Source organism: Halichoeres trimaculatus, unplaced genomic scaffold (assembly GCF_033239565.1).
Source record: "Halichoeres trimaculatus isolate MK-OKI-2021-1 unplaced genomic scaffold, fHalTri1.1 fHalTri1_scaffold_6, whole genome shotgun sequence".
Taxonomy (NCBI): domain Eukaryota; kingdom Metazoa; phylum Chordata; class Actinopteri; order Labriformes; family Labridae; genus Halichoeres; species Halichoeres trimaculatus.
This window is the reverse complement of record NW_027437184.1, coordinates 30453242-30475781: the sequence shown is the minus strand read 5'-3', so window position 1 is coordinate 30475781 and position 22540 is coordinate 30453242. Positions and strand designations below refer to the sequence as shown.

General features: G+C 40.6%; 1 protein-coding gene across 8 annotated transcripts in view; it reads left to right on the top strand.

Annotated features, from left to right (window-relative positions):
* The first annotated feature begins 12026 nt into the window (after positions 1-12026).
* Positions 12027-22540, top strand: part of auts2a (activator of transcription and developmental regulator AUTS2 a) — a 607281-nt gene continuing 596767 nt past the window's right edge. For 5 of the 8 annotated variants that reach the window (XM_074671757.1, XM_074671764.1, XM_074671758.1 and 2 more), the window contains exons 1-2: positions 12029-12194; positions 14328-15058. In XM_074671757.1, coding sequence (XP_074527858.1) covers positions 14780-15058 — 279 coding nt within the window. In that variant the 5' untranslated portion in view covers positions 12029-12194; positions 14328-14779. Of the gene's footprint in view, positions 12195-14327; positions 15059-22540 lie in introns of all 8 variants that reach the window. The other 3 variants (XM_074671761.1, XM_074671762.1, XM_074671763.1) reach the window with 2 other exon arrangements.

Genomic DNA, 22540 nt, shown 5'->3' with positions numbered 1-22540 from the left:
ACCAGACCAGAAGTCAACTGGTTTGAGGTTTTAGAGCCCAACATGAATGAATAGAGACTTATCAATGGAGTGTGAAGCACAGGAACTTCTCGGTCTCGTGTCTCCAGCTTTCTATCAGTCATGCAGTTCGTTGGACTGGACATGCAGTAGATGTAAGTTGACGAACACAGCCAACCGGCAACAGCACAAAGCTGGACTGCAGAGGTACCTGGTGTATTTGAGGCGTTATTCTAACAACGAATGTACCGTGAACTTTTATTGACACTTTCTCCCATTCATTCATTTCTATACGGCTTAAGGAGGTCAAGGTCTTAGGGCCGGGGTACACCCTGGACTGGTCGCCAGCTAGTCACAGGGCTGACACATAGGGACAGACAATCTTTCTCACACACTTACACCTGAGCCCTGTTCCCACCAAGCGGTCCAGTTTAGATCAGTACAGTTTGGTACGGGTTGGCTCGGTTAAGCTTGGAACTGTTTGTGTTTCCGCAGCCAACTGTGCCCCCTTGTGGTAGGCAGCATGCAAGTCAGATGCCGACAGCCACATCAGTAACATAACAACGTGATGCCATAGCAGCACAACACAGTATACCCCATTCATAATTTCAACGAAGAATACAAATGACATAGTAAACAAAGAGCAAGTATGGCAGACATCCAGCAATTCATCCTCTTTTTGATTGGCACGTAGCTCTTTGTTACAAAACGCAATCAAGCTTTGTTTCAGAGTAGGGTTTGTGCTGCCAGGAGAAATACTGCATGGAAAATTACGATTCTTTTGACCAATCAGTGGTCTGCAGTGTTGTAGCTCCACCTTCTAGAATTGGCACCCCAATGGAAGGGTCCCAAAAAGTGGGACGGCTCATCTCCGTTATTTGGGAATCTGTCCGGGAAATAGTCAGTGGAAATGTCGTAAAATGCCTGCCTTGCTCTGACAAACTGAGCTGAATCACTTGGTGGGTGATAGAATGACCAATTAACCTGATGAGCATGTTTCTGAACTGTGGGAAGAAGCTGGAGAACCCAGGCATGCTCAGGGACAATATTCAAACTCTACACAGAGAGGGCCACAGGGCATTCAATCTGGTGACCTTGCTTTGAAGCAGCAGCGCTAAATGTTGCACTATGTTGCAGCGCCTTAATTCAATCAATCAGTCAATGTTTATTTCTATAGCCCTTTGCAATAACCAAAAAGGTTCCCAAACTGCTTTTACAGCAGCATCAGAAATGACAGTGTAAACCATAAAATATCACATAAAGATTCAGAGGAAGGTGCAACATAGCTTTCAAGGTGTTAAAAGCCTTTCAGAATAGATAAAAGAATAAAACAAAGTTGATAAAACAGGGCAGCCCTAGTCAGAATTATAATCCATTTCTAAGAAGTAGGACTTTGTGTCATGTTAGGCTTTGCTTTTACCTTTTGCTGGGACAATTGGAGGAAACAGGTGATATAAAACCGTCTTCATGACATCTATAGCGAGGGGAAAATTCATCATGTTCTTCATATTTGTGGTGAAGTCTTGAGAAATAAGAACTGGCAGCTGAAGTGAACCAAGTCCACAAAAGAATTTACACACCAGGCAGTCCAAGAGCCAAACTTTGGCTTTAATGTGAAACCTTCATTATTCATGATCCTGACATTGTAATAGCAGGAATACTGGAACACGTTCCCCAGCCTCACCGTCCCTCTCAAGACCCCGCATGACTTCATTATGTAGAAATTGAAACCACATGCTTCCATCAGGCCCCAGCCGTATTTAACACCCGCTGAATTCATTCCCTTTCATCTCAAGTGGCTGAACTCCATGTTGAACTTGTCGTCTCATGAATTAGTCAGAGCTGAACGTTTCTGTAATTGAGATGTAGATGTGCCGTTCAAAGACGACCGTGTTTTGTTTGCAGCTCGCACATATCTGACAACACTGTTGGTTTTAAATGTGATGTTGGTTTAGTAGGTCAGCAATCACTTTCAATATTCCTGCCTGTCATTTTGGGAGGTTAGCAAGCTACAAGGTTTTATTTTGGCTCCACAAGGCTTCAGTATAGGTAAACACAGCAGCACGCTGGCTTTGAGTTATTTTCTCTACTCCACTCCTTTTTTTATCTTTTCCGTGAGAGTATATTTGGAAGCGATTTTGGTCTATTTGCACAGATGACAGATATGGAAAATTACAGTACTTCTCAAAGCTGCGAGGCAAAAAAGGATAACAGCTTAAGTGCATCAGCTCTATCTGCTGAAATAAAGCACACACAGACTCTCCTCTTAGAGCCGCTACACACAGCGAAAGGTCATCCTTGGCATTTCAAATGAGAGGGAGTTCATAAAGACACATTCAGAACAACTGACATCAAACCGCGGCTTGTATTTTCAACTGAACAATTCAGCTGCTCAGCTGAATACATGACTCTTTTACTTCAGTTTGTTCTCAGCCTGAAAAAAAAACCTTTGCAAGCCAACTGGTACGTGTTTGTTTGTGTTCTCAATGGGCTCTTTTCAGAGCAGGTACTCTGACTTGTCATGTTCCCCAAAGCGAGGACGGCTCATTCTTCTCAAAGGTTAGTTCAGCGTTAAAAAAAACCTCGAAGAAGTACTTCAGGCTTACACTTCCGTTAGGAATCTTTTGAACGAAGCAGAAACCCTCCAGCATCCTACTTAAGTACAAGGTAAAGAAAATAAAGGTGTTTTTTTTAAGTCAGAAGCTCAAGTAGAAAAAGTATCATCTGACAGGGTATTATGTCATTTTAAAGTTCAATGAAAGAATCAGTGTGGGTCATGGGGCACACTTGAGTTATCATAGGATATAATTATTGGTGAGGAAGAAGCAAAATAAGCAGCATTTCATAAATTTCCCTTTTCTTTGGAGATGAGTAGCTGCTTTAGATTTGAGGCTTATTAGACTTTGAATAATTAATTGTTGAATATATTTTTTGCACAACTTTAAACCTACTTCTTTTCTCTTGCTTTTAACACACAGTAGTCCCCGATTCTATTTATTTGATCTATTGAATTATTTTGCCTTTTAATGGTGTTTCAATTATGTTTTACGTTATAAATTGTTGTTTTTGTTTTTTTGTATTTCACAAAAGGTGTTTCTTTTGTCCTATGTTAGCCATGTATTTCATTTTATTTTATTTTATTTTAATTATTTAATTTCTCTGTACAGCACTCAACAGTATCTGTTTTAAAGTGCTTAAAAAGTAAAGTTGGACTTTGACACAAGCAGACCGGTTTGGTTCGTCTTGGTACAGCACACAATTTGTGGCGTTTCCACTGACCTGTCCCAGGACAGATCCTCAAATAACGGACCCTTTCCCATGTGTGCCGGAATGAACCGATCCACTCTCGGGAGGTAGAGCTACAACACTGATCGCACTGATAGCAGACTATTGATTGGTCAAAATAATCGTCACTTACTCTTTGACGGCGGCTGCATTTCTCCTGGTAGCACACATACTTCTCTGAAACAAAGCATGATTGCACTTTGTATCAAAGAGCTACATGACAATCACACAGAGGACAAAATGCTGCATGTCTTCCATCTGTGCTCTTTGTTTACTGTGTCGCGTTTTTCTTCTTCGATGGGTTTATTAGTGGAGTAGTGGCGTCACGCTATTGTTTAACAGCTGCGGCTTTTGGCATCCAGCTTACACGCCGCCTACCACAAGAGGGCACAGTTTTGCTGTGGAAACGCAAACGGGGTCAGGCTTAACTGTACCAAACCGTGCCAAACCGTACTGAACCGAACCAGACTGCTTGGTGGAAATGCGGCCTAAATGGCATCTCACCTGTGTCTGGTTCACTTTATGCCCTGAGAATTTAACCCCTATGTTAACTCTCGTCTTGTCCTTGGGTCAGTGTCCCAGTATTCAGTCCATCCTTTCAAAGTTAAAGACTAACGTTGAGTGTTTTTGTGAATCAACCTATTGCCTGAAGTTTGGGGGATTTTTCTGCCTGTGTTTTTCTGGATATCCTGTGAAGCGACCTTTACCATCAATTAAAACAGACTTTGAATTTTGAGACGAGCGAGTTTCACATTTTGGGTTCATTCCAGGAGTTCAGTCTGACAAAAAAACTTCCTCTCTATATTGGATTTAAAGATGAACAAATTTGGAGACAATTGTAAACTCTTTTGTAATGTCTAGATCTGTAACATGATGTCATAACCTAGTCCATCTCAGCTTTCAGGGATTCTAAGTTACAAAACCAGCAGATCTCCAAACACTATCTCAACCAAGAAACAAGTTGAGAAATGATTGATTTAATATGTTTTATTGATTTGAAAAAGTTTAATTCATACCGACAAAATAGTCGATCTAAGAACATGGTTGGTAACAGATTTTTGTCAGTCTCTGGTCAGACCACACATGGTCAAGGTAATACACAGCCTGCTCACTTGTTCACACTTATTCACACTAAAGTAAACATTTCAGTTTTTTCACTTCAGAGCGACACACCTTTAATCACAAATGAGCCAAATGTCACAACCTTGAATATTTCAGAAGGTCTAATGGTCTTTTTTGTTTCAGTCAGCAGCTTAGAGAGCCTCTCACCAGCTCCGCTGTAGTTGTCTGGAATGCAGGACACTATACTGCTCCTCTTCCATCTATCAGACATGTTTGGGGTCCAGTAGCTCCTCAAGCCACTCTCACATCATTGCCCATTAACTATCATTATTTCCCCACACTGAAACCAGACTAAGACAGACACTAAACTTTTTACCGCAGCGTTAACAGGAAGAGGGGGAATGTGATCGACTCTTTTCTGCTGATTGATTTGATACGAGTGTCACCAGGTTGTCCTTGGCTCAACTTCTGCTGTTAAGACTTCATCACTGATGTTGTTCAGGCTAAAGTATTTAACACAGGCACATGTAATAAATCATCCTAAAATCTTGATACCAGTTAAGTTGTGGAGTAAGAATAAAAAGTAATGAATTAATATGATCTGTTAAATATTGCACAGGTAGAAAGCAGAAACTGTGGAAAACTTCAAGAATAATACCACAAAGTAAACGTCTACTTTGCATCAGCGTAGTTCAGTAATTGATTTTTCTAAATGTCCTTTGCCTCAAACAGAATAAGGCAAGAATTTGAAGTTTCTCACAGTATGAAAATGAGGCCCTCATATGCGGAGCTCCATGCAGTGTTTTTCTGGTATCAGACCCAAGTGGCAACCTCCAGTCTAAGAATATGAGACAATGCCAAAGCGCTAAAATCTGCTGTTTCTCTAGTGTCTGCTTGAGGCTGGATATGGAAGTACAAGAAGTCACATACACACCAAGCCAAAAAAAAAAGACAAAAAAAAGCAGTTTTGAAAGAAAAATTAACCTTTTTACAGCCTTGTTAAAAAAATGTCTCTGTACAGGGATGACATTTTTTCTAACTTGGCAGGAACAAGGATATTAAGAGCCTGAGCTCTCCCAATCAGGGGCACATTTCAGTTCATGACTTCTAGAAGACTTTAATTATACAGTCTATGATCAGACCCAAACTTAACATGGGTGTAAAACAGGAACTGCAGTTTACCCTGTTGTATACTGGTCAGTAGTGAATTTTCCCATTGCTTTGGCTTCACTTTTTTGTGAACTGTCTTGCCTCCCATCTTTTTCATACTGTTTATGTGTAATCAAACAGTAATTTTTGCAATGGCCAGAAAGAGGACCTCGACTTGTTGTAAAAGGTGATGTTGTATGAAAATAATAAAATGGCCTTACCCCTCACCCGAATCGTTACTCCATTTTACCTCACCAAGGTAAATGCTTGATCTTAATCACAACTACAGGATTTAGTCAAACAGTGTGATGCATGTTAGGTAGAGTATGGTCTTCTGTGGATCAAACTGTAACAAAGCAGGGTTTGCTTCAAGGTTTGATTGACACTGTGACTTACTAAACAGGATAAAGGCATAAAAATGCCGACGAAATATCTTGTAAAGCAAATATAGTTAGTTTCAGTTTCAAAATAACACAACAGCTACAGCCAAGTATCCTCTGAAATTAAAGATCAGGATACAGAGCCACTGGGTGACTTCGGTGGCTGTGCTGTAACAGTCTGAGGTCGACATCCTTCATGATGTAGGTCAGCTCTTGAACACCGGGTCTCCTGCCTCAATTTGGCAGAGGAAATGAAAGGCGCTTGTGATGTATTTACATGCACTTTCAGGGCATTTACCCTTTGATGACTATTAAACCTCCCACACATGCACAGCGCAGCCATTGAATCCTCACTACACCTCTGAATTGAACAGCACCAACACATCATGTTTGTGGAGAGAATATAAGAGGAACAACAAAGTGAAGTAGATAACACTTTATGTAACGGTGCAGCTGCAGAGGGGGATATTTAGGTAAGGACTATTGTTCTGCACTCACAGTGCGAGTAATAAGGGCTATTACAGAGCTTGTAGGCAGACCTGTAGGGGGAGGGAAAATGAGCTTGTTCTTGTATTGAGAATCTCTTTGAGCCTAATGCAAGCTGAATTGCCGGGTACTTATAGCTACGAAGTGTCATTACACCCTACTTTAGTCTCCTTCCTGACAAGCCGAGATAATAAAGATGAAGCTGAACACAAATAAGATAACGTTAGACGATGGTTACTGGCAGCAGGACGATAATGTATGGGGATGTGTATGTTTCTATTTTGTGAATCTGATTCTCTAATTACAGCCATCTGCTGTTTGAGTTAAACACAGGAGAGGAAAAGAGGGAGGGCATTTTTTTTTGTTTTGTTTTTGACTCAGCGATTAAAGAGAAATACATTCTTCAGCAGGAGAGAGGCACTTTGTTCCTTCTCAGGGTAACACCAGTCGCATAATGCTCGGCCTGTCTTTGACTTCTCTCAAGGGCTTCATCCTGTTAAGAGCTCTTTGCAGGTGACTGAAAATACCTGCAGTGTTCAAAATCTCACTTCTTTTTTCAGAGATTATCTGAGTTTTTTTTAACACATTATCTTTTTTTCTTAACCTTGGTTTGTTTTCCTCTATTTATTATTTTTACCTATTTATAATTTACGAATAAGACAACCTCAAAACATTTTGAGTTAAAAGTTCTGGAGGCAGGAAAATGACAGTAATGTACTGGGGAAACTACTGCCAGTAGTTTACAGTCACTTTACAATACAATACAATTAAAAGAAACAAATGATTAAGTTATTAAATTGACTGTATATTGCCATGTTAATTAAAAAATACAGTATTTTACAGGCAGCATTTTCCTCACTTAGGTACAGCATATTTACAGTATCTGTTGAATCACAGGGTCTGTAGTACTTTACCAGAAGCATTCAAGCCAATAAACCACTACACCTGTTGCTACAACTGCAATGTCTGTGCATGCTCCTGAATTGGTAGTAATATGTTCCCATACTGCATTGTTTATCTCAGCATTATTCTGGAATCTGTATCTATATATTATCTATTTGTTACTGTTGGAATCCTGCGGTAAATTTATATCAATGTCTTGTTGCGTGCTGTAGTCATGAGCCTAATCCAGGTGATACTCAAGGAATAGTCGAACTTGAGAATTGTTCATAGGAAACACACATGCACAGTTTACATATGATCTGAATGTTATAAGGCTGTTAAGTTTCTTTATCAAACGCAACAGGAAAAAAGTTCTCTAATGTCAACAGATTGAGAGAGAGAGCAAAAAATGAAAAAGGTGACTCCAGACCAACAGGAAGAGGATTAACAATCATCCATAGCGAGATATGAGTGAATCATCACATAAACACAGGCATTACAGTATCCAACAAACTGACCAGGATGAAGTGTTTTATTTACTCTTACAGGAGGAACACAGAGGCTGTAACCTTTGTTAGCCCTTCCTCTAAAACCAGATGTGAGCATTTTTTTTCATTAAGTCAAGCAAAGAGTTGACGCTACTCTTGACCCATCCAGTTCTGGTTCGGGAGAGTTCTTTGAAAACACAAAGAACTGGCACCTGATAAGACACTAGACACTGAAACTGGCCTAATAGAAAAGGATAATAGTTGAGTATCTGATTAGAAACTTCGGCTGTGATGACTTCTTAAAGCTTCTGTTAATGAAAATTAATAACACCGAATCTTGTCAGATGTTTGTTGATAGGTCTATGGTGGAGAAATTGCTGATCTCACCTGCTAACCCATGGGAATTTCTATTATGTGTTGACCTGCTGTTTTCTCTTACCCTTTTCTCAAGGAAATTCAAATGTCAGTCAAGTTTGGGGTTCATGAACATTCTGGGGTCTCTGTGCCTGTTTGAATACAGCTGGAGATCAGTATTTGCTGACAGAGGAACACTTGGAATAGCAGCCTCTGCTGTGTGTGAATGATGGCGTGAAGGCATGAATATGACATGTAGCGTCAAAGCACTCTGGGTGGTCAGAAGACGAGTAAAGCTCTATTATTTAAGCAAAGTCCATTTATTGTTATTATTTTAAGTGTGTTTTCTGCAAAATTTTAACCCCTAGATTCGTTTCTATGCCAGTAATTTCCAGCTGATCAAACCCCCAGAGTCAGAGCACAGGGTGATGGAGAATAAAGCTGTGGAGGCAGAGAAAGTTAGGGAGAAGGTGTAATTAAAGCTGATTATGGCAGGGAGAGAGGAGGGAAGGGCAGCACATTTGTCTTCCCCACCTAATGAGTGGAGGCTGGGAGAGCTGCATTAGCTGCCTTTTGCTGTCGTCTCTCCCCTGGCCTGCCACTTTGTCACAAGGACACTCCGCCTGGAAGATGAGACAGGGTCAAGTGCATGTGAATCCCCTGGTATTATTCTTACAGGCCGCTGGGGCCCCTGTTTCAACGGGCGCTGGAGACTGAAGCACTTTTGCGGGCTCTGAGGCGCACCACTCAGCCTCTGCATCATTAAACCAGGCTAAAAATACACAGCCCACCCATGGCTCCAGCTTCAGAGAGGACCGGTTCAGTGCCTCACTAGAACAAACGCTGACTTCTGTCCAAGTGAAGGGGGGGCAACATCCTTTTTCTCTCCTAGTTTTTAATTCAGCCATTTAACACAGGCTTAAAAACCCTCAACAAGCTCTTAATCATCTTTTTCTGTCTCTCACTGATTCATATGATCTTCACTGATCCCACTGCAGCCACACCAAGTCAGACTGGTGTGTTCACACTCTTATTAATGCTCATCCCATGGGCTTTAATGGACTTAAAAATCAATACGCGTTAGTGTCATGCTGGAGTGACAACCGCTGGAAGGCATCTGCTCTGTACTGATGATGAAAACTCACAATAAGCTGCAGAGCTACATTTTAATGGCTGGAAGTGACTCATTTTACATCAATTATTATAATAATATCCTTTAAGTAAGAGTATAACTTTGTGAATGCAGAGCATATGAAAATAAATAAAATAACTGAATTCAAATTTTCAGTCTGTTTGCCTTTTGATTGTCTTGAAATGTCAATAGATTTCAGTCTAAATCATCTGACAAGATGGTTAAAGCAAAACACGAGATATTATTTTTTACAAATCCAGTTGTGTTTTGGTTTGCCTATTTTTTTTATATAGCACTATATCGGATCTTGTCGTATCAGTACGTATTCTATTAAACATGTCGCAGTATATTCTGTCCAGAAATCAGACACCTATCCTTCATGAGATTTCAGTTTCTTTTTCTTTTTTTTTTCAGAATATGCACAAAAATTTGCTTCTCAAAGTTGTTTTTTGTATGCATTTCTTTTGATGCATTGTGCATTTCCCCCCTTTCTACACATTTACCAGAACAAATCAAAAATGACTTTAATGCCACTGACATTAAGCAACGCAGAAAAAAAAAAAGAAAAACACTTAAAACACACACACATATGCAACACCAGTGCAAGTACGCAAACAGGCTCATCAGAGTTCATCCACAGGTGATAAGTGGTTCTTGTCTTGTTTGTTTTCACATTTGTTTCCTGTTTTACTTTGTAGCTGTTGCTCCATGTGTGTCTAATGCAGTTTTACCTCCTGCCCTTCTGTTTCCTCCTGTTTGATTGCACCCATTAGTTTCACCTGTGTCTTTTTACACACCTGTGTCTCGTTGTCATTACCCTCCGTGAGTTTTTGGTTTATTTAGTCTCTGAGATTGCATCTGTCTTTGCCAGATTGTCATGTCCCTTTATATCATGCACTCCCTTGCTCTCCAGTGGGCTGAGTAAGTAATATTTTTTCTTTTTTTGAGATAGGGTTTTGTGTTTAGGGTTTTGTCAATAAATCTTTAGTTGTCTACACTGGGGTCTGACCTCTTGTTGCTTCAACAAAGGTGATAATCAATTTATGCCAATCTAGTTGGATCAAGTTTCACATGACCACATAGAAAATACATTTGTACTTCACAATAAAACATGTGCACAATGAAAAAAACTTGAGGGAAGAAGAGATATCTATGTACATAAGCCATAAAATAGTTCATTTATTTTATTTAAATAACTGTATTTAATCCACACCTAACATGTATAGCACCTTTCATTGAATATAATCACAAAGTGCTTCACAGGAAAAATATTGAAATTAAATCACCGAACAGTAAAAGAAACAAAGAGTAGCATAATTAAAGCACTAGTCTGTACAAGGTGAGTCGAAGGCCTGTTAAGAGGAATGTGTCTTTAAGAGCTTTTTAAAAGTGATAACAGAGGCAGGTGAATGAATATCTACAGGAAGGTGCTTCCACAATACTGGAGGCACCACTTCAAAAGCACAACCACCTTTTGTCCTGAGACAGGCTCAAGGGAAAACCAGCAAGCCTTGGTCGGAGGACCTTAATGACCTACTGGTGAGTTAGAGCTACAAAAACAAGAACCTGAAAACCTTAAAACCTTACTTTGGGTTTGTTAATGTCCTGCTGCCCCCTGAACTCTCTCCGGACTTCATTAATTCAAGCTTAACAGTTCAGATATCCTCTCCAGCATTTTATGCATTCTATGGATTCCGAGTAACTGCACTCTTACACAATCATGTTTCTCCCTCAAGGGCAGCTCAATATCAATACAGCACATCATGCAGTATTCATAAATCAGCAACAGACTCCTCGCTTTATGGAAACATGATGGCTGGATGCGAAGCAAAGTCGTATCAATCACTTTATGCTGAAAGATTAGCAGTATGTCTTCACAGTGTTGGATTTCCATACACTGTCACATTAATCTCATGGAGCTGAGGTGAGAGTAAACATGTCGTCTGATTGAGTCAAATTTGAAAACCAGCTTTCCAGTTCCTTTAAATGTCAAGTAGATAAAATGATATGCCAAACAAGCGTTTTATCATTCAATGCTACGGCTGCTTCACAGGGTCAGCCCCCTCTGTTGGTATTATTTAAAGTGTGCGTGTGTTTGTGTGTAAGGTTGTGTGTGTGGCCTGGGGAGCCCCTGAGGCAAAATCTTAGAGTGGCTTTCATGAGCCAAATGATAACCTGACACCTGAACTAGCATGCATTAGCATACAAAGATTAGCCTAAACTTGACAAATGGTTTTGATGGCACCTGGTTGTCATGTTGTACTAAAACAGTCAATATATATTTAATGCCATACTTTCGTTCAGTTTGTCGTCTGTTTGTAGTCTTCTTCCTCAAATACCAGCGTTGTTAGTGTCGCCTGCTCACGTTGTGGTTAGCATATTCCACTTTGTGCATGAGTAATTATGCTAATTCATGCACATATTTACAACTATGTCTGGAGAGTGTTTGAGGATAATGAGCTTTGTTATGACCAAATATTGAGGTGAAGTATTTGTTTGTACGTTTATTTTTCGTTAAATTCAAAAAACGAACTTTTAAACCAAAGTTTCATTTCTTTAAATAACATTTCTGACATGAAATTAAGGCAGAGGAAGGATTGTGTTTTGTATGTAGTCCGTAAGGTAAAAAGGTGCGTCTCCCGGCTCTGTCTGGTATCTCTGGCTATTTTTTATTCCACTGTCCTCATTATAACTCTGAGTCTGCTAAACGTCCACAGACAGACAGCACTATTTGCGCTGAGGAGGAAGCGTGCAGCCTGTAAAGCGGCACTGCGGCATCGCCGTATCACTGCGCCCCGGTTCCCCTTCTCCGGGATCCTGAAGCTCGGATCGGGGGAAGAGAGGAGGAGTAGGAGATACCCTATGGTTTTCCAGTGCGGGATCTATTTTACCAGCTCCAAAACCTTCTTGTGCTTTCTGTTTTTTGATGCTGACCGACGGCCTGCAACTTGTCCGGACGCTCCCTCCCCACTCGCAAGGGTTTGCAATTCTTCGTTTTGCATGACGTGTCTTGGAGCATAAAAAAGAAAAGGGAGAGAAGGAGAGGGAGAGAGGCTTTGCTTTTGTTGTGTGTGTCTTTACAGTGGAAAATGAAGCTTGGAGAGCCGGAGCAGGAGGCAGTGCCAGCCCGCTGCTGCTGCTGTTGTGGGCTGGACTGGATTACAGAGCCTGAGATCTCTGCTGACAGCACAGGCAGCAGACAAAAAGGGACTGTGAGCAGCGCAGACAAGGGAAAGAGTCTCTCACTGAGCTAGAAAAGCCAGGGCGAGTGCTAGAATACAGTTTTCCTCTATAAGCGGCATTTCTGGAGCTATTTGTGCAGAGAGTGTGTCATTAGATGAGTGCTGGCATGGGGCATCAGGTTTGAGGCTTACAAAGGTGTAGGACCGTTATCATAGTAAAGCTGGATTTACCTCTTTGGGTTGTTGGAAGCATCTGCATGGAAGGAATATTTTTGCAAGATTGCTGCATAGTTTAGTATTGGCATGCAGGCTTCTTGGATGTGCCTTTTGTTATCTATCCAAGCCATTTCTTTTCTTGCAAATGCATGTTTCAAACCTGTGTGACTTTGCAGGGTGCAGCAGAGCATTTTGGGGAGACCACATGCATGCTGCAGAATCCAGATGAGCCACATTACATGACAACCTGTGTCCAAGGAGACAATGTAAAGTTGAAGATGGTGGTTGACTGTGACAGATTGCTTTTGGTTTGTGCGCTGATGCAGAAAAAGGTGTGATTCCTCTGGGTCTCTGATGTCCCCCAGCATTTTAGAGGCATGATTATTCAGAGAAAGGCTTCACACTCTGTAAAAAAGCCTGCAGTTTGTTGATTCAGTTTTTCCTCCACATTGAATGCCTTCTCCATGATGTCATGGATGAGAATTGATATTCTGGACGCATAGAGAGAAGCCATATGTGTTTCAGACTACAATGACTTTCAATGGCTTTAGGCCTAGACTGGAGGCTATGCCTTGAGAAGGATCCAGAATAAGCCTGCAAGCTGTTGAATGTTGCATCCTGATATCATAAAGCAGCCAGATGCCTTCAGTGTCAGACTGTGGAGGTATGCTCAGCTAGGCTTTATAGTTCAGCGCAGAATGCCATTTCAAGGGGTTTTGACATTTGTCTGGATTTCTCAACAGAGTGTGTAAAACCTCAAGGACGTAGACCTGTGCAATTAGAGCTGTTTTATTCATAGAAGAGAGAAACTTACTGCTTGAATGTGTGAAGTGTTTGAGTTAAGCATTACTTCCAATGTGTTTTTTTTTTCTAAGAAGTGAACAGTGGGTTTAGATGTGTTGTAGTATTTCATTTTTCAGCTTAGACAGCATTATGATTGATGTCTATGAGGCTACAAGTCTCCATTCTAGCAGAGCCTTGCTCTTACTGACAGATCTCTCTGACTACAGACCAGCAGATCAGAAGTTATCAGGTTAAAACTTTGAAATTAATGATGTCACCTCATGGGTAATTAATGCAAGTTGACTTGAAAGGTCTGCATGGACTTAAAAGAAGTTTGTTTCATAAATTAATGCAATCAGGTAACAAATAAGATGAGGAAGGAAGGTCAGAATCTTGAGCCAATTACTTAAGGCTGTATTTAAAGCTCCAGAGCAATCAGTTTAACTTGCAGAAGGACATCAGACACAGTGTGTGTTACTTGGATGCTTTCACTCCTTGTCTTTGTGCAATATACACTCTGCATGTTACTTAAATCAGCAACGAGCCGTCCAAAAACAACAAGTCCATGTAGCGAGGCATAAAACACTGAGCGGCAAAGTAAAAAATCTGCTGCATAATTAATTAAAGACACTGAATCATTAAAAAGACAGTTTAGGTTACAAGCTTGGCAGAAGCTTCAGAGACACTTACAACACATAATCATCTCATCTCAGAGTGTAATGACCTGGCAGTGTGAGAAAACACAGTATGCTGCTGATAAAACATTCAGCCCGCATGATGTAGAGTGGCAACAAGCGTCAGTGTACAGTCTGCAGCACCTTTTGGGAAATGGCTCATTGACTTAATGCACAGTTGAACTTGCTGAGTGAACATGTTGCAAATGCATCGCTCTCCCTCTCTTTCTCTTTCTCCCTCCGTCTTTATCTTGCAGGAGGGAGAGTTTGCTGACCTTGGGTAAGAGGAGCAGTTTTCCTGGAGAAGAAAGATGTGGTGTCACCAGCTCAACTCAGCATGGCGGGACATGTTCGCTGAGCAGATATTTGCTTTAACTTGAGCAGCTCGTCCTCTGGCGGAATCGACAACTCGGTGATAACGTGTTTAATAGATCATTTTACACCTCGCTCGTAGGATTTGATGGACTGCCTTTGGGGATCTTTGCGTGGAAGCTAGCTCGGTTCAGTGACTGCTGCAGAGAAGCGTCATCTGTTGGATATTACATGGTTCCCTTGGATCTAACACTTTGCTAACACTCTCTTGGATATTGTGGAGATTCTCCTCGGGGTTTCTTTTTTTTTCCTGATAAGTGGAGATTGAGAGGAGCCAGTGTTTGGCCCTTGAAGAGTCTGATTCTCTGTAAGAGGAGGGTTTATCTGGTTGGTGTCCATGAAGGACATGGATGGCCCTCGATCTAGCGGCCTCCGCAAGAAGAGGAAGACGAGGTCAGCGAGGAACCGGGAGAGGAGATCAAATGGGATAAGAAACAACCACGTAAAGGGGTCTGTGTTTCGCTTCTCCTCCGACTCGGAGCGGGAGGGGAACAGGGAGCCCTCCTCGTCCCGCCCTCGACCTCCGCGGCGTAAGAGAAAGGAGTCTACTTCTGCTGAAGAGGATATCATCGATGGATTCTCCATCACGGGGTTTGTGACCCTGGAGGCTCTGGAGGTAAGTGCTCTTTTAAACTTTGTTTGTGTGTTGAGCTTCTGCATTGAACCCAGCTGAACGCCTCTAATAGCTGTGTGAAGATGTGCTGATTGTTGTGAGGATGAGGGTTTTGACCTCTGCCTGCATATTTGGCTGTTTTGTGTGCTGGAGTTGAACAGATGTTCTCTTAAATGTGGCGCTGCAGCCAGAGATCACTATCTGTGTGACTGAGAGCCTGTTGTTGTTGTTGTTGTTGTTGTGTTTACGCTCTGGATTTGTTTTCTGGAGAGTTTTCCAATGGATGAGGGATGTTGAGCTCTGGTTGTAGTGGCTGTTGTTCCTTTGTACGTTTCTCAGTGAAAAAGCAATTTGATCCATGTTACAGCAGTTTATTCAGAGTGGGAGTAATTTATTGTGCTCTGGCTCTCCATTTTCCTTGGAATGCAAACCGGGCACAGGCTGCCTTCCAGTGATATAATTCTGAATTATGACTTGCACAAGCAAGCATTTTAAATATACAGCACATCTGCTACAGTTTTCTATTATACTTACTTGCAGATAGGAGGGAGATTAATGGAGAAGTGTCTTGGTATGATGTTGGGCCAGCTCACTGCTCTCTGGCATTGGCTGCACGGTTTTGGAACAGCTTTTTTTTCTCAGCTGGTGTTCGGATCATGGTTTTTGAGTGCGCTGGAGTTTTTTTGTTGACTACGAAGGCCAAAGTTTATGATCCAGACAACTTTCATGTTTTTTCCATCTACTATTTTACGTTTTCTCAAACATGCTCAGCCCTCTTTGGAGATATGGTTTAGGTTGTCTTCCAGCAATGAGGAATAATGAGGCGCATATACTTTGTTTCTCTTCTGAGGTCAAGTTTTCATGTCTTTGTCAAACTTATTTGACCTTAAAGAGGGAGTATTCTGCTTTCCCATATTATAAAGTAACAATACTGGATGTTCATACTTAATGTGTGTAGCTGTTCAAACTGCTACATATTTATATGTTGTAAAAATCCCTGAATCTGACTGTTATCTGATCAAAGCAGTCCATTATTAACACTAGGGATGAGTGAACTGTACTGAATTAGACACCTTTGTAGGTACCAACTGAATGGTACCATGTTTCGGTGCCTAAACCCAACCTTGTGACTGTAAGGGTGGGGAAGACAATGGTGATTTTCTATGCTAGACATGAACATAACATTGCAAGTTTATTTAAGTTTTTGAGCCTCTATTATAAAAAAAATTGATATTTGTTCCACAGTCTTTTGGCAGACACTTCTGTCCAAAGCGACGTACAACACAAGCAGGAATTTAGACAGAAGAAAAACCCAGTTAGTGCAACAACAGTTTTTTTTTTTTTTTTTTTTTTTTTTTTTTGGGGGGGGGGCAGAATCATCTAGCCAACAAACCACAATTAATTGCTACCAACAGTATATGTCAACCTTCAACAAAATTCATTAATAACTGTGAAACACAAGATCTAAGAGTTGGGACTGCCTGAGACCTGCTGACTCATTCTACCTCTGAGGGCAAAGAGGAGAAGGGTCAGCCTAAGTGCTTAAGTGTTCCCTGAACAGATAAGTTTTCAGACATCTCTTAAATTAGAAAAAGACTCTGTGGATCATATAGAGTTAGGTCATTCATTCCACCATTTGGGCACAGCAGAGGAGAAGAGTCTGGCTAGAGATTCAGAGCCGCGCTTGGCTGGGAGCACCGGGCGTCTTACACAAGCAGAGCGTAATGGGCGAGGAGGAGTGTAGACCTGGATGAGGGACCCCAGGTACGCAGGAGCCATTCTTGTCAATGTTTTGAAAGCCAGAAGATGAGCTTTGAATTTGATTCGAGCTGCCACTGGAAGCCAGTGAAGCAAGATTAACAGCTGGGTGATGTTTTGGGCCAGATGTGCTGCTGCATTCTGGATTCTCTGCAGAGTTTTAACGCAGGGAGGAGGCCTGCTAAGAGGGATTTGCAGTAGTAGATGCGTGTTATCACAAGGGCCTGTACCAGAATCTGCGTGGCTAGTTGTGTCAGGTAGGGTCTGATCCTCCTGATGTTACCCATAAACACACAAAAATACAAAAAATTGGTACCATTGAGAACCGACACTGGTTGCCTGGTACTGGGTGTCGGTACTGGATCATTTCAATTGTGAAAGGTAGGTACCGATCACTAATTAAAATACATGAGATCCTCATGAGATCTTCATGAGACTTGGTGAAATGATGAAGTCATCTCATCAAAATCACACCTTGGAGGGGTGGGCCTCAAACACCAAGGTTTGGTCATATCTCCAGAGAGCTGACTAATTAGAGAGAAGGGAGCCTAAAAGAGACAGAAGCAAAAATGAAAAGTTTTTGAGGCTGAAAGAAGGGTTGTTCTTACAACACTAGTGTGAGAAAATTGAGGATTATTTTAAGCTATAAACCCTACAAAGCTACAACTGGGGTACCATAGAGACAGTATAAAGACCCAAAAAGCGTAACACCTCCTCTTTACATGTTTAAATTCTCGAAATAGACTCTTTCTTAATCAAACATAAACTAGATTGTGAGCTCTTGCCACTTCAGTTTCTAACTCATCTACTGAAACATTTGAGTTTCTTTTTCATATGTTGTGCTTTTTTTAATGTCTCAGGAAGTATTACCTTAGCAACACTTCAGTCTAGCATCTAATACTCAATCCTCTGACCTCCATATTTCAGCAGGAAGTGGAAGTAGTTGGTATCTTCACAAGGTCAGAGTCGGGGTGTCCTGCGATAACAGGCTGACTTGCACTTTCTAATATATGCGGCGTGATACAGATCTGCTGTTCACTGCTGTGACCCATCTCAAGGATATGAACAGAAGCACTTGTCCTCACTGTTTCCCTTTGTTAGTCAGATCATCGCTGTTCACAGCTCGACGACGTCTTCCTGTCATGTTTTTTTTATTCTTTTTGTTCAGATTCACTCGTTTCAGCAGACACAGGCTCTGTCTCCACGCTTTGTTTGACCTTCTCTCTGTTGTTCTTTCCATGGATAAAACACGGCTATTATTCACAGTTTGTCTGCTTAGATTAAAGCTCAGATATGAATGGAAAAGTTAAAAGGGAGAAGTTTTTGGGTTATATCACTGCTGCACACACTTGATTAATATTTTACTTTCATTTTAATTTTCGGCTCCGTTTGCCTTTCTCTTTGTCAATCAGCTGCTGTTGTTTTGTCTCATGTATGAATGAGATGCAGCTGTCATAGAGGGAGTCACATCTCTCAAAGGCAAACTGTACCCCCCCTGGTATGAACACAGCTCATGTTCAGTTACTTTTTGATCTATCGCTGGTATTGGAATATTGGAATCAAAAATACTGTATGTGCATTTTTAGACAGGAAACAACTGTCAACTCACTTTTTAACTGAATGCTGTTGGAATGCTAGGCTGTATTTAGCGTGATCACTTCCTCTACTTAAGCCATATTTCATAAAAGTATTTTTCATGCACATGTCATATGGTTGCAGCTTTCCACTCCTCAGCCCTTAGTGTGTCCTCCTCTGCGTGTTAGATTAGAGGCTGAGAACCGCCTGTGGCTGAACCCAACACACCATTAACTACAGCGAAGCCCAGTATGAGACGTTCCCCCCTGTTATTTCTGTAATTTATATGCATTTGTTTGATTTCTGCCCAGTGTGAGAATCACTTGCATTCTGCTGTCATGGTGCATGTTTGATTGCAAGGACAGACGATCAGTAGACACACAGTGTGAAGCTGCAATGTAGAGGACAGCTTGAGAAAGAAGAAGCCTCAAGGAGTGGTATTACAACACAATTTGTTGAGATAGTTTATGCAAAACCAGCAAAGAGCTTGGATGTTCTTGAGTGAGAAGTTGCCTAGTCATTCAAAGAAAATTTAAATTTTAGCCATTAACTCACCTAAGGCAAAGAAAATACTCGGAAATGGATGCAAAAATCATTCAGCATGTGGTCAATCTGCAGGCTAATTGCGTCAGAGTGGTCGTGGCGTATTTAACTGGTGTCCATAGATCCATCGCAGGGTGATGCCCCTGGTGTCCAGTGCAAGGAAGTACATTTATTGAGCTGATAGCTAGCAACCAGATGGAAACTACCTTTTGCAAACTTTGACCTTTTTAAGCATATAGTAGTGAGAAATATGCTATTTGATTGGACGACCCGTCTTCATTTCATATAGAACAGGGATGTGATTTTCAGATGTTCAAATTGTTGTCTAACAAATGAATAATTGAACATGCATTTGACTATTTAATTGTCTTTGAATTATGTTTCAAGTATTTTTACTCACTCAAGGTTATAATATAGAAGAACAGCCAGACATTGATTGTAGGATATCTAAAAGCCGTTGCTTTTGGCCCTTTTATCATTATATCTGCCTGAGTGGCAGGAACTACTCAAATAATTGGTGACTAGACAGGAGTGGCTACTGAATAGTGTTTCTGCATGGAATTCCCATCCCTAATTTCATTTTAAACAAATAAAATCAACCTAATTTTAAATAGATTAAAATAATTTGAAGTAGAATAACATTACCCACCCTTGATTTGTTAAACCTGATAAACAACTTCTTGTTGTCCTATAAACCCACTTCAGAATAAGCACAGGCAGCTGAGTTCGAGAAAAAGGCTATTAGCCAATTAGCGGCCTATTAGCTCAGCTAGCACATTGACATGTGGTTTTTCTGTATTTTCTGAAGTTTAATATTTTGAATGAACTTTAGGCGAATTCAGGACAGATTTGGGAGTTTTGCATACAAATTGGAATTGCAAAGAGACCCATTGGATCATTTTGATTTCCTGTTGCCCCCCCTTCCTGCACCTTTGGTTCAGAGAAAAGAAGTGTCAACATCCGTGTACAACATCCACAACTTTTTTGCATGTTTTAAATCAGAATGCTGCCAAACCCCACTGTGCTACTAAATCAAACATCTGTACTTGTTTAAATCTGGGTTGTAGCTTCTTGGCATTGTAGCAGTAGCCATTCATCTGAGATACAGCCCTCGCTGCAGCTTAGGCACAACATTTCATCAGTTTCAGGCCCAGAATAGAAAAGAAACTGATGAATTGTGTACCTGACCAGTCATTCTGGTGCAGAACAATAAGGGGGACAACTTTCAATTGTTTACCTGACATTAGGAATATATCCCTAACTTAGACCTGGATATATAGTTTCAAGTGATTTGCTGAGCTATTCTTTTGTCATGCATATACTCTGGATTAATTCAATAACAAACATGCTCTCGGAGTGTTCAGTTATTAATTCAGGACTTGTTACAGGCAGATACTCTGTATTAAGAACCTGCTTTGGCATCAAGCCTTTACCTGCAGTCACATGAATAAAACATGCTGCAGAGTAAATAAAAATACAAAGCACCATGAAACAATTTTAAAATCAAATCAAAGAAATTTAGAGCACACTGTTTACCCAGGAATGTTGTCACAAAGTGTTTTACTCACAAACAAAACTGCACAGAGCGGAAGTGAAAGCCAGAGAAGAATAAATCTTGTGTGCTGTTGTTTGTGTGTGTGTGTGTGTGTGTGTGTGTGTGTGTGTGTGTGTGTGTGTGTGTGTGTGTGTGTGTGTGTGTGTGTGTGTGTGTGTGTGTGTGTGTGCAAATGCCGAGGGGTCCACAAGAGGGTTTTTCTGAGTGTGACAGAACTCATTAATGCAGAATCATCTCACCGGGGACTCGCAATATCATACAGCGCTGCTTATTCCAGTTGCTGCAGAGCTTTAGTCGAGCAGTTTGTTGCCCCGTGTGTCCCAAAAGTAATGACAGGCTGAGTAACAGAAGCTGTGTGATTCATAGTTCTGTACAAAGACGGAGAGTAGGAGCTTAACTATGACTGGGTTTATCTGCTGAGCTACTCTCAACATGCTGCAATCTGATGTTGGAAAGAACCCCTGATGCTATCTTGAGCTCCTGTCAGATTTTTTTTGCCATTCAGAACCGTGCAACACCAGGCCCATAATGCATCATGTTCACCCTTTACCTGGAGGTTTAATCCTAAGTAATTGGACTGATTTTTTTTAGATTGTTAGAAAGTCATAAAACCCCAATCCCCAAAGGAATGGGACACTTTGTAAAATGTTTGAACAGATGTTGATTGTTCACAAATCATTTAAATTTCATATCTAACTGAAAACAGGGCTAAGACATTGTGTTAGAGGTTAAAATTGTTTTTTCATTTCATAAAAAAGTATTTGCTAATCCTAAATTTGATGCCTGCAACCAAAACAGCTAGCAAAGGGGTTACAAAACACTAAAAAGTTGTGTAATGGTAAAAGAAAAAGCACCTTTAGGAACATTACCAACTAACGCGGTGAATTTGCAACTGGTTATTTACATGAAAAGAAGAAGACACTCCAGGGAGGTCAAGTCCTTCCAAAGTAAAGATACATCAAGGTTCACTCTGAGCAAATAGAGCAAATTCTTCACTGACTAAGGACTAGTGTTCTGTCCTTCAAAACTGCATATAAAATAGGTATTTCAGTGCTACAGAACATGATATAACGTAATGATTCAGAAAATCTTGGCCTATACTGTAGTCACACTTTTTGTACAACTTGTCTGATTCTGTGATTTAAAGTTAGATGCGACTTATATATCAAATAAGTGTAATGCTGTGTTCAATACTTTTATGGAAAAAGATTGCTTAATTCATACATGAGTAGTATTGTTGAGTTCACTCACTTCTTCTTTGCTCTCCGTTGTGAACAGAATTTCAGGATTTTAGTCACAAACTAGCGTTAAAACTCCCATGACTTTGTTAAAAGTGAGGAAGTTTTACCCATGAAGCTCATTTAAGCTCACACTGCACAGGTCTAGCCGGCAACACTCACAGTAGAGCAGGGAAGAGTGAGTGGGTCGCATGTACAGAAGAGAAACTGAAACTTAACTATGGTCACAGATATGAGGTGCTGTAGAAAACAATATTTAAACCTCTAATATGCAAATACTTACTAATCAAAGTTATTGGTAAATATTTTTCTCTGGAAATACTGGAAACATACCAAATCAATCTACATAAATGCAGCTAAACAGGCCAGTGCGATATATATGTTTTTTCCCCCTTTATGACATATTTTTTTGGCTGATGCCACTTATTCTCCAGAGTGACTTAATCCGGAAAATACAGTACTTGATCGCCAGGGTCTCTAGAGACATTGCTTTAAATGACAGACATAACTCTGTAGTGGAGATCATGAGGGGATGGGTCATGGTGTTCAAAACATTGTGACATCCAAGATTTGTTACTTTGTTGAAAGTCAAAAAGTTATCACGAATATTATCTAAATGAAAATTATAAATTTTCTTTTTTATCAGTACCTGGTTGTAATGTGCAAGGTTATAATAGTTTTAGATTTGTCATTATAGTTTACTTTTAGTTAGTTTTGACATTTTATTTTCCATTACAGTTTAGTTTTAATTAGTTTTAGAGCAGGCATTATAGTTTTTGATTAGTTTTGATTTTTGCAACAAGGCTTAGTTTTAGT